This window comes from Rutidosis leptorrhynchoides, unplaced genomic scaffold (genome assembly GCF_046630445.1).
Source record: "Rutidosis leptorrhynchoides isolate AG116_Rl617_1_P2 unplaced genomic scaffold, CSIRO_AGI_Rlap_v1 contig314, whole genome shotgun sequence".
Lineage (NCBI taxonomy): Eukaryota > Viridiplantae > Streptophyta > Magnoliopsida > Asterales > Asteraceae > Rutidosis > Rutidosis leptorrhynchoides.
The window spans coordinates 8,561-20,517 of NW_027266557.1; the positions used below are offsets into that span (position 1 = coordinate 8,561).

The following is an 11,957-nucleotide window of genomic DNA, read 5'->3' on the forward strand; positions in this document are numbered from 1 at the left end:
ATATTTCAATGTGTATTAATTAATATTCGCAGTAATTGTTTTCCCCGTGAAGAACAAATAGCGTGGACGATCAATTAGCTAGCATGATTACCGGATATTTTCCAATAGTCGACAAATTATATAGCAGTGTTACAAAATTTAGGTCCCACGTAGACCTTTTCCTATTGATCATAACCATGTGCAATACTTACAAAATCACAAACTAATTATTGTTCTTCAACCTTCCGTTATAATCCGGCCCGATAGGTAAAAGTTAGGAATTATGTTGTTTCGATGATATATATCTACGATTTTATCTAATTTAGAGAGCTATGAATTTTATCTGAAAATTATCGAATACGGACACAATTTAGTTCGGCCATTTTTTATAATTTTTAATAATAATTTAGACCCTCTTTTGTCAAATAGATAAATAAATAACAATTATTGTCTATTTCAGTATTTCACCATAACAATTGTATTATTATAAAGTAAGGACGATTTTCTCCATTTTATACAAAAATAAAATAAAATTGAGACTAACCTCTGGTTATTTTGTTATCATCTTTTGATTTTTAACTATACACCCATTTATCTTTTGCTTACATACATTGTACATATCATTTTAATATAGTATAGATCTTCAACAATCTTGAACAATCTTTGCTAAAATAAACAATGCAAGTCACAAAAAGATATATATACTATTATGTGATAGTTGGTTTTTTTTTTTTTTTTTTCTTTTTTCGTTTTTGATAATTGAATATTCTTGATTTGGTTTTTGTGTAGGAGATGTAATCATTGTTCAAATTATATGGTCCATATGTCAATTATTTATTTGTATATATGAGGATCTTTAGTCTAGATTTAGGGATCATATGTGAATTATTAACGAGTACAATTTAAAATACGTACGCTTAGTTTCTATAAACTTATTCCTTGTTTTAAACTTGTCCTACTCACAACGTATTTATAAAATTTAGAAAAAGAATATTGATAATATAAATTATAATCAATTCAAATGGTTTAATGTTTGCTCATTTTAATTAGAGGTCTTGATCGGATCTAAGCTATACATATAGAATGAACAATGAATCTACACTACCTATAGTTTGATTTTGGAGTGACAAATAGTAATAACATTTTGCGAGAGAATCAAAAGCGAGATGTCACAAAAGCTATGTGCATTTGCTTCCAACCTCAAGAACTTGAGAACTTTCACTTTGCCGTGCATAGTTGCCGTCGATGTAAAATTCAAACTCCCGGCCGTAATATCTCGAAGTAAATAAGGACTCGTTATCAACTTGTCCACCATGAAATCTGCATAACTGGTGATATTAATCTTACCTCTTGCTGGAATAAGATCTCCCTCGATAAGAATTTCCGCCACAGCTACGCCGTGATAACTAACGTATGCCGTACTGTTTTGGAATTTAAAACTTCCATAATTTCTGTTGACTATCGTAACAGCGAGACCTAACGTGACATTTATGGCCACGTTAGGAAATCCTCCAAATTGTATGTTCTCGAGTCCTAAAGGATGTGCTATAATTTCAGGTTGTTTAGGTTTTAGGATTGTGAATGAAAGGGTCGTAATAACAATAATGATAAGGAGTAAAACGCCTATAGTGGTTGCACAACATATCTTTAAGCGACGAGAGTTTCTGATCGCCATATGATCGGAACGATGAAACCAGGTGATCAATTTGGATAAGAAATTTTAAGGGCTTAAAAGACATATAACTTGACTCAGATAAGTTGCTAGTTTTATATAAGATCGATGGGTCTAAGAAAGTACTAATTTATGTTCATGACAAATTTTTGTTTCCAGGGTAATATGGAACGCTTATTCATCATTTTCTGCTATTGTATAATTTATGACATAATATTGTGTTTACGGTGTAGTTTGATATATAAAAATTTCATTACGAATTGCTGACAATAAGATGCGTTTTGACTACCAATTTTGGCTTTTTCGTGAAAAGTTTCTTGTAGAAGAATGCCATTTTGGAAAGAACTGAAGCCCATTATAAGGAAAGGGTCGAAATTGGCCCAATGATTACATAAATTTCTGACACTTGTATAAAGTACCCATTTTTATCATATATATATATATATATAAAGTACCCATAAATTTCTTTTTTTATGCTAACCATTAAATTAAGAAGAAAGATCTTGTTGAATCAAAGTTACAATCCCCAAAGGGAGATCAAATCTAGAAAACAAAAATACAGGGAAATCTAAAGACATATGCGCCAAACAGTCGGCGACCTTATAAGCTTTACGACTTACATGATGAAAACAAACTAGAGAAAAAGGAATTACTGAATCCTTAATACTATCTATAAGCAAACCATTCTGCCCTGCCTTTGAAGTTCATGGATAAGCACTTGAAAATCGCCTTCAAAAACAAAATGCTGGTCTTGTAAACGTCTGGCCATGTCAACAGCAGCCATAACAGCACATACTTCAGCATGTAAAGCAGGGTTCTTCAAGCTTATTTATACTTAGCTTTGTGATGTTTTTTTTTTTTGAAAGTTAGCTTTGTGATGTTGAATGTATGTATTCCATCTTAGATTATTTGATTGATTTTTATAATTCGATTTAATAGTTTGGTTATTTGATTGATTTTTTATAATTCGATTTAATAGTTTGGTTGTGGATGATGCAACTCGATAACACCTATCATTTTTCTTCAATTTGAAGGTAGGGTTCTTCACACAGGAATATTGTAACAAGCTGATCGGCCAGCAAATTTAATTATCAATAATATTTTCTTTTTATAAAAAGAAAAAATAAAGAAATTGCTGCCAATTATTTACACTTCACTAACCAAATTGATGTTGACAGTTCATTCAACAGCTATTCCATGATATGAATGAAATAGCTAAATTCAAGGAAAGTACAATTTCAACTCCTGAACTAGCAAAGAGCAGCCAGGAAGATAAACATGAAAACTCTCTTATTTTACTACAAACAAACTTCAAAGATGAATTAATTCATGACTTAATTATTCGATCGGCACGAAATAATTAATGTAAAGATGAATTAATTCATTTAATCAAACTTGATAATGTGAATCCACTCCTTGTTTGGTAGCGCGCAACATCTTCTTCGCTAAGCTGCAATGCCTTTGCTAGGACAGACGTGTCGATTTTGTCAGGATAATGTGAAAGGGGTCCTGCATGATGGGGCGTAGGCACCTTGGAGTCAAACAGCGCATTTGCGATACTGACGACTCCTGGGTTCTGGCTGCTGAAAGCGGCAATCGCCATAGCGTCGCCGCTTCCAATATTCATTTGGAAATGAATCAAACCGACGGGGAAAACGAATGTGTCTCCTTTGTTTAGGATTTTGGTGTAGAAAGTGTTGTTAGGGTTTGAGGTTACAAAACCGGCATAGAGGGTGCCGTGTAGGACGGTGAAGATCTCGGTGGCGCGTGGGTGGAGATGGGGAGGGTTTACTCCGCCCTTGGCGAAATCGACGCGCGACATTGCTACTCCGGCTCCGTTAAGTGCAGGGAATTCGTCTAGGAAAATCGGAGTGATGGCTGCTCCAAGTTTATTAGAAGTGTCTCCAGGGTACTTAAGCTTGAAGATAGGAAATCATCGGCTGTTACAAGCGATGGGTCCTTGCAATATTGCCCCTTCTGCAACACTAAACATTCATACATACAAGTAATCAAATTTAGTATGATACAATATTGAGAAACTTAAAAAAAAATTAAAATTGTGAATGCAATTTTCAATAAAAACTAGATTTTGTAAAAAAACATGAGTCGATGTCCTACCTGAGGTAGCATGTTTAACTAATTTTATTATTAATTAGTAGTATTATGCAAAATACTAATTACATTGGTTTGTGATAAAAACAAATGCAAGAATTAGCACACACTCCATCTCCATAATTACTTGTCACTTTTTCAATGGAAAATATCTATGTAGTATTTCCTCTTCTTTTTTTTTAGATTTTCTTAATACATTCGAAAGGAGATGTATTTAGTCAATTTTAATGAATGTGTATATCTCTTTTTGAATGTATCTAGAAAATTAGCTAAAAAAATATGTATTAACAGACGGATGGAATATTATATAATAAAATAAGAGAGAGATTTTTACCGGCGGTATGGATATCCTTAGCCGGAAGACAAAAGTCTTGAAGAGGGGGGGGATCATTAGCAGAAACAAATGAGATGATCAAGGACAAGAAAGCATACCATAAAAGCTTATGAACACTTGCCATTGTTCAAAACCTTAGGAAGAGCTCTTAAAAAGTTTCTAATGCTATACTGTTTTTTGAAGTTTCCTTAGCGTTTATATTTCTTTGGTAATTAAGCATTCTCTAATGCATGTCTATTTATATTGATAGATTGCACTTTCAAATTTATTATATGGGACATGGGACAGGTATTCTTGATTTTGATTCAACATTTTTTTTTTGTGGGAAAACACGATTTTTAATTTATTTTTTATAAATACAATTATTGTGAAGATTCGTCTACAGATTTCCAGACTTATGTGATGAATTATTGACACCCTTGGGGTAGTTTTCTTGTAATTGTATAGAACCCTGAACAAATTATTAAACTTTCATTTGATCATATGGATAATGGACGAATTAATAAGAAATTATGCATGAATAATGTGCATTGTTTAATTAATTAGCTTCCCAAAAATATTTTCTACCAAGAAAAAGGGACAATAAAACATCACAAATACTTTAAATTTTGGTCAAATTACAGCACAATATTTTTACCAAATTTAGAGACTAGAAATTTTACTCGATGATTATCTAATGCGGAGATAATTTAGCTCCATCATTTTTAATTGTTCAATTAATAATAATTCATCCCCTTATTTATAAACATATATAAAATAAACTTTAGTGTTTTTTTTTCGAATAACAAATAATTTTAGTTGAAAGAAATTATCAGTATATCCTACTATTGAGACTTCTAAGTTTTTAACATCAGGTGTGTATATTTAATCACACATGACTGAATAGTGAATTGCTTTGTCATTTAGGTTCAAATACTTGGAATATTTCCACAAAGTAAAAAGATTCTCCTATATATATCCACAAAATCAAACATTATCAAAAGGAGAAAGAAACCTTAACTTCATAAAATTTAAAACACGTGCCAATAATTTTGTTGAAACCTAACGTTCAAACTTTACAATTCTAGCACCAATCATAGCTAGGAATAGGATTCCAGAAACCTGACCCCAGGAAATATAAATTTTTACATGCAAATAAATTTATGCTACTCCATCCATCCATCAAATGTCGCTTTCTTATACAAATTGCGTAGAAAAACGATATTTAATTAGAGATCGAGAGAGTATATAAGAACAACTAATATTTTCCCCTTCACATATTATTTAAAGTCGATGCAAAAATTTCTTGAATATATATATCATGAACTTTCTGTTCATTATTTATTGAGTATGCTTAAATATACACCATGGTTTTATGATAGGTAGGATCCTACGAACCGACGTATTTAGAGTGGACTTTCGTGTCAGATTTTAGGTTAATTAAACATAACTGAGATAGGTTCGAGTAGGAACTAGCACGAGATAAATAGGAACTAGAGCCGGTATGTAGGATCGCTAGGAACTAGAGCCGATCTCCGTCGCTAACCCATTCTATCAAAACGTTTTTCCACTGAGCTAATTGCTCCCTAAACCTCATATTATCATTCATTTTAGCCTTTAAACTCTCGATTTTACCAATGTATCCCCGACTTCACCAAGTTTTGTTTCCTTTATTCATCACAATGGAATTTATATCAATTTAACTCATTTAAATCCTTAAATTCAACTCCTTTCAACATTTAATTTTTATATTTTTTTCACATGCGGTTTGAACTCCGTTCCGAACCGAATCTACCATTATGTTTTCCTAACCCTATCGTCCCTGTCGTGCTAGGATCTACGAGCTTCAAACCTTGATAAATATAGTATTTTTGTAAAAATGCATCTCAACGACCTTGTAGAAACTTATAACTTGATCAAGTAATTCTAGAAGTTTACAATCATGAATCATTATAACAAAAAATTTCATACAAGACTCTAGATATGAGACCCTTTGTCTAAAAAATACACATGCTACAAGAATCAAAACATAATGTATTTTGAGATAGATAGAGGTAGTATAAATTTATCATCATCAACAATGCTCAATGTTTAATGGTACAAAAACTTCCCTTTCACTATATATAGCTTTCAAGCATTACAATTAACACATACACACCTCTTCTACAAGATTCTGGTACATACCCATTGGCTCTGAATTGTGATTGATTGCCAACACAAAACTTAGACCAACGGTTTTGAGCGGGTCCGATTCTAGTCTGAACATTAGTTATATGGCTTTCTGATGGGAGTTCCTAGCTAGAAGTTCTATAGTAAAAAACATATATAGTACATGTTCCGATGTTTTCTATGATAATTAAATAGAAATATATATGACATATAAATTGGGATGGAGGCAGTATATATGTATAAAGGAAAAAAAATGAGCTGTTAAAAGTTTGATTGACAATACTGTAGAGCAAAAAGACATTTTGGAAGATCTTAATATATAATTGTCAACTCAAATACTGAATATTTAAAGTTTGATTCTTGAGTGACAAATGCTAGAAACATTTCGAGTAAAAATAAAAAGAGAGATATCACAAGTACAATATACATTTGCACCAGTCTTTAAAACCTTAAGCATACCAACTTTCCCATGCATAATAGACGTTGATGTAAAATTCAAGCTTCCCGTTTCAATATCCTGAAGTAAGTAAGAACTTGTTATCAACTTATCCGTCATAAAATCTGCGCTCGTCGTGATATTAATCTTGCTTCTGGCAGGAACTAAATCTTCTCCGATAGGAATTTCGGCTACAATCATTCCATGATAATCAACATAAGCCGTACTGTTTTGAAACTTGAAACTTCCGTAATTTCGATTATCTATAGTAATAATCATGCCTAATGTGACGTTTGTAGTCAAATTTGAAAGTCCTATATTCTCTAGGCCTGTGGGATATGCTGAAATTTCCGGGTTTTTCGGCTTGAAGATGGTGAATGACAAGGCTATGATGACAACCGTAATAAGAAGTAGAATGAATGCCATTGCTGCACAACATATTTTCAGGCTTTTGCGACGAGATTTTTCGATACCCATTTTTCGATAAATTTGATATCGAAGTTGTTTTCGATTTGTCTATGAAAGGAAAAATGTTTAGATTTCGAAGATGATTTGATTGAGATTAAACATGATTACTATATCTATTTATATGAACTCAGTGCAAAAAAGATGAAATTTATGTTCATAGATGTAAAATGCATTTTGAATACTAATTCTCAAATTTTGTTTGTTTTGTTTGGTCTTAGATAGCGTTACGTTTTTTTATCTGTTAACTATAGTTGACGACAAAATTGTAATCTCTTCAGCACAAAATGAATATTGTCCAATAGTATTAAAAAAGATAGATTAGTTTTGCTTTCCATTTTGGCCTTTTGTGTTAACATAAGGTAATGCATGAATCTACATTAATCATACATCGTTACTGCCTCCAATACATCAAATTATATCAATACCAAATTAATGTACTATTTTAATCTTTTCATTTGTTCTAATCATACATGCATGGAGAATGAACAAATCTTTCTCAACAGGGATACATCAACAAAACTTCCCTCCCATCATCATATATACCGATCACTGTCCTAATTAATCCCCTAATTTTTTCTTTCTTTCTCGACATTCCTGTTATAATCTACCCACCAATTCTCGATATTCGCTCTTCATGAGTCGCACACCAACGTCTCGAAGGAAGAAATGCCGGACCATTCGACCACTTAACCCAACAATCAAAATGATAATTCATATATATAGTCGTAGGAATTTTGTGATTATGCTTTCAACTCATTTCGGGCCCACTCCAAGCCCAAAGTTTAAGAGCCCAGTGTAGGGCCTAGTCCATGCCCAATTTTTTTTGACAATCAAGCCAAGCCCAAATTCTTAACTCCCATTATTCAGTAGCAATTTATTTAAGCTCATAACTTTTTCTTGGACTTTTTTCTTTTTGTAAAACTTTATTTTGGAATTCTTTAACGATCTCTAACTATAGTCGACAACATAGTAGAAAATCTTTTAGTCACGACATAAATTTGGAGATTTTAACGATCTGTTATCTAACTATTTCTTCCGTTCTTAATTAACTGTCGTGATTTCTTCACAAATTTATATTGAAAAAATCGAAAATTTATTATTTAAATTAAATTCCTTCGAATAATTTTACCGTCGACATTAATAAAACTAACCACGAGCGGCACAGAGTAAATCGAAAGTTAACTATGAACGGCGGTAGTACAGTAGAATCGTGACAACCAATCCAATCTAAAGAAACAGAACATTCGTTCTTTTCCTTTTGTAATCAGTCAGGTCAGGTCCGGTCTGGTCCAGTCTGTCTTAAATGTCTCTTTTGTCCGCGTAGGATAATTAATTTCTTAATCACCGCCGGCCGATCTTAAATTTTTTTCAACATTCTTGTTTGACTTCCTTTCTTTCCCTTCTTCTACTTTCACTTGTTGTAACAAAACTCTTTCTTTGAATTCGGCCATCTCGAGTCTCTATCAGTGAATTTTGATCAAGATTTCAATTCAAGCAAAATGAACGACCTGCTCACGGTAATATAGTATTTGAATTCTTCTGGTTTTAAGAAATTCAGTTTTGTGTTTAATCATTTCCTTTTCAGAGTAGACATATGCTTAGTTGAAGCTTAATCTTTTGTAGTTTATACATTGAAATCATCTGTGTTTGATTCTGTGAATTGGGTTCATGGCAATTGCTGTTTAGTGGAAAAATTTTACATTTGATAAGTGCGATTGTGTTGATCAATTGTTCATTCTGTAAAAGATGGAACAAAGGTTAAACTTTTAGGATTTTTCAGGGCTATTTTTATGGGATGTACGTGATTTGTATCATAATCAGAAGTTATGTGCGCTTTCATTTACAATTCGATCTTTCTTTCGGTCCTTGGTATTTTTGTAGCTGGGAAAAACCTGGTAAAGGGTAGCGAATAATGTTATCAATGAGACTTTCTAGTGTTTAGGGTTCTAAGATATTCAGTGACAGAGTTTGTGTTGATTCGGCCACTTTGCAGTTAATGGTTCTGCTTTTTATCAATGTTGTGTTTTTTCAGCTTATTTTATTTGATATCATTCGTTTTAATTTATGATGATCATTGTTTTAGGATTCATTTGTGGGAGATGCCGCAGGCCAGCCTTCCAGAAACGATGATATCGAAATGGGGAGAAGAGCTCCTGCAAGTAATTCTGATATGGTAATGGAGTCCTTCAATAAGCAGGCAAGTAACTGTACCAGTGCTGTTTATTCTTTTACCTGTTCTATGATTTTTAACAATTTTACTGTTTCTTTTTTTCCTTAAAGTTTTGTTTACTGTATTTATTTAATATTCATGACTTGTTTTCTCAAACTTAGGTACAAGAGGTCGAGAAACAGGTTGATAAGCTATCAAGTTTACTCAAGAAACTTAAGGTATGCTTCACATCTTACAGTACTTAATTGTTACAGTGCCCTCTCTTGACTTCATCGAGTTTAAAATGATGAAGACTTTGATAACGACATGTATTAACCCCATTATACTGCCAGTAACATTTCTTAGGAAATTTCTAATGCGAACTTTTGTTCAGGATGCGAATGAGGAATCAAAGACTGTAACAAAAGCATCTGCCATGAAAGGTAGAAATCCATGTCTAAGTTCATGATAATGTGCTTGCTTTTAAAACTTATTGGAACCATCTCAGCTCAGACAGTGTTTATTTTCCTGTTACAATCAAATATCTAAATTTCTTGCTTGCTGCTACTTTTTGAATTGTCTTTAGATTTAGACACCTTTCTGAAACACTAGGCCGAGTATTTCCCGTTCTTAGAATTTTTCTTGTGTTCTGATTCTCGGCCATAGTCCCACAACTGCAACATCTTTTAGTGTGCTGTTAAATTATTGCAGCTATCAAAAAGAGGATGGAGAAAGACATTGATGAAGTAGGAAAGATTGCACGTAATGTCAAAGCAAGAATAGAAGCAATAAATAAAGAAGTATGTTCCATTAACTGGTTTATAGGTTCCCCATAAAAAAAATTCTTACAGCTGCAAGGTTGCTTTAAGATATTTTCTGATGTCCTCACTTTATTGTTTCACAGAATTTAGCTAGTCGGCAGAAACCTGGCTGTGAAAAAGGAACAAGTATTGACAGATCTAGAATGAATATTACCAAGTGTGTTCCGAAATCCAATTTTTTTTTCTCCATGATACATTGTTTATGAGTTGGCACTGTTTAAGGTTCTTTTTCTGTTGAAATGCAGTGCTGTCGCAAAGAGGTTCAAGGACTTGATGACAGAGTTTCAGGTATATCGACCACCTTTGCTGATTACTTTCTTGTGGAATTTCCTCTTTTTTATCTCATCCGAATGTAATGTTTTAGACCTTGAGACAAAGGATTCAAGACGAGTATCGTGAGGTTGTGGAGAGAAGGGTCATAACAGGTTCGAATTCTTGGCTTACATTTTAATGAAGTTCTGAAAGAAGTTAGAGAGTCCTAATTCCTTGTTAAGATTCTACTGAATTTCTCTAATGGCATTTTTTGTCTTGTTTTTCATAACGAACAGTTACGGGAACCAGACCAGATGAAGAGGTTAGTGGTTGTTTTCATTTCATCCACAATTTTATATCTGATATGTAAATATTCCATCATAATTAGACAGTTTTAATGAATGCTTTCAGACAATTGATCACCTGATTGAAACTGGAAACAGTGAGCAAATCTTTCAAAAGGCAATGCAAGAACAGGGCCGTGGACAGGTTTGCATCCTTCTTTCTCTTTCCATCACAATTAATTTTACATTTTCCATTTTGAATATTGATTTGAGCCTTAAGAAAACGTCAGATAATAAACACCGTGGAAGAAATCCAAGAGAGACACGATGCTGTAATAGAAATCGAGAAGAAACTCCTTGACTTGCAGCAGGTTTACATACTAGCTTGTAGAATTTGAATTTCTTTTCCAGATTTTTACTAAACATGGCTTTTAAAATGTGATTTGTTTTTACTGAATTATTTTTCCAGATTTATCTTGACATGGCTGTTCTAGTTGAGGCACAAGGAGAGATTCTAGATAATATCGAGAGTCAGGTATGGTTCAGAAAACTGAATTCTCTGAAATAACTATATTTATGAATACTAGTTTGAGCATCTAAGGAAAGACTGAGGTGATCTAAGAGGATTGTTCGGTTTTTGAATGGTTGTATGTGTGGATTTTGGAATGATATTTTTTTGTCCAGGTGTCAAATGCTGTTACTTCTGTCCAGTCAGGGACAACTGCACTGCAAACAGCTAAGAAATTGCAGAAGAATTCTCGAAAATGGATGTGTATCGCTATCATTATTCTCCTCATTATAGTAGCCGTTATAGTTGTCGGTGTTCTCAAACCTTGGAAGAGTAAATCGGGTGCTTGATTTCCATGTCTTCCCCACCTTTGAAATAGTAGAAACTTTTCCTTGGTTGTGAAGTCATTCGTTACATTGCTTTTGTGTCAAGTCTTGTTCTCGCTCCCCCGATCCTTGAAACTTCTTTTGCAAGATATTGATTTGTTTTTTCGGCTTGAGGTGTGATTTTAAACTTGGAAGTATATACGTAAATGCTATTGTTTAAATTTATTATCAGTTTTGTTTGAAGTTGTGTAGTTTGCTCAGTCTAACTTACATTTTGCATCTGCTTAGGATTAATATCTGATAAAAAAAATGGTAAAATCTAGTCCTTCAAATGTTCTATAGTTTGGAAGGAATTCAATCCATCAATTTCTATCTTTATTTTGTTTATCAACATAGTCATGATTAAGCCTCATCCTATAAATTGCAAGTTCAAGCTACCATTTTCCCAGTTATTCCCTCCGTCTCTAT

General features: G+C 33.0%; 3 protein-coding genes and 1 pseudogene across 3 annotated transcripts; 1 reads left to right on the forward strand and 3 right to left on the reverse strand.

The window, feature by feature from the left end:
- Positions 1 to 1,084: 1,084 nt before the first annotated feature.
- LOC139882840 (late embryogenesis abundant protein At1g64065-like) lies at positions 1,085 to 1,654 on the reverse strand. The gene has a single exon (XM_071867104.1). It carries the CDS (start codon positions 1,652 to 1,654, stop codon positions 1,085 to 1,087), a length of 570 nt encoding a protein of 189 aa, XP_071723205.1.
- Positions 1,655 to 3,032: 1,378 nt separating this feature from the next.
- Positions 3,033 to 4,221, reverse strand: LOC139882841 (putative germin-like protein 2-1; annotated as a pseudogene).
- A 917-nt stretch (positions 4,222 to 5,138) lies between these two features.
- Positions 5,139 to 7,158, reverse strand: LOC139882842 (uncharacterized). Its single transcript, XM_071867106.1, has 2 exons — positions 6,673 to 7,158; positions 5,139 to 5,198 (listed from the first exon to the last, which is right to left on the reverse strand). Exons 1-2 carry the CDS (start codon positions 7,156 to 7,158, stop codon positions 5,139 to 5,141), a joined length of 546 nt encoding a protein of 181 aa, XP_071723207.1.
- A 1,490-nt stretch (positions 7,159 to 8,648) lies between these two features.
- LOC139882848 (syntaxin-132-like) lies at positions 8,649 to 11,513 on the forward strand. The gene is made up of 13 exons (XM_071867111.1): positions 8,649 to 8,666; positions 9,233 to 9,346; positions 9,481 to 9,537; positions 9,693 to 9,741; positions 10,010 to 10,098; positions 10,203 to 10,276; positions 10,365 to 10,407; positions 10,484 to 10,544; positions 10,668 to 10,693; positions 10,783 to 10,860; positions 10,946 to 11,026; positions 11,125 to 11,190; positions 11,340 to 11,513. Exons 1-13 carry the CDS (start codon positions 8,649 to 8,651, stop codon positions 11,511 to 11,513), a joined length of 930 nt encoding a protein of 309 aa, XP_071723212.1.
- The last annotated feature ends 444 nt before the right edge of the window (positions 11,514 to 11,957 follow it).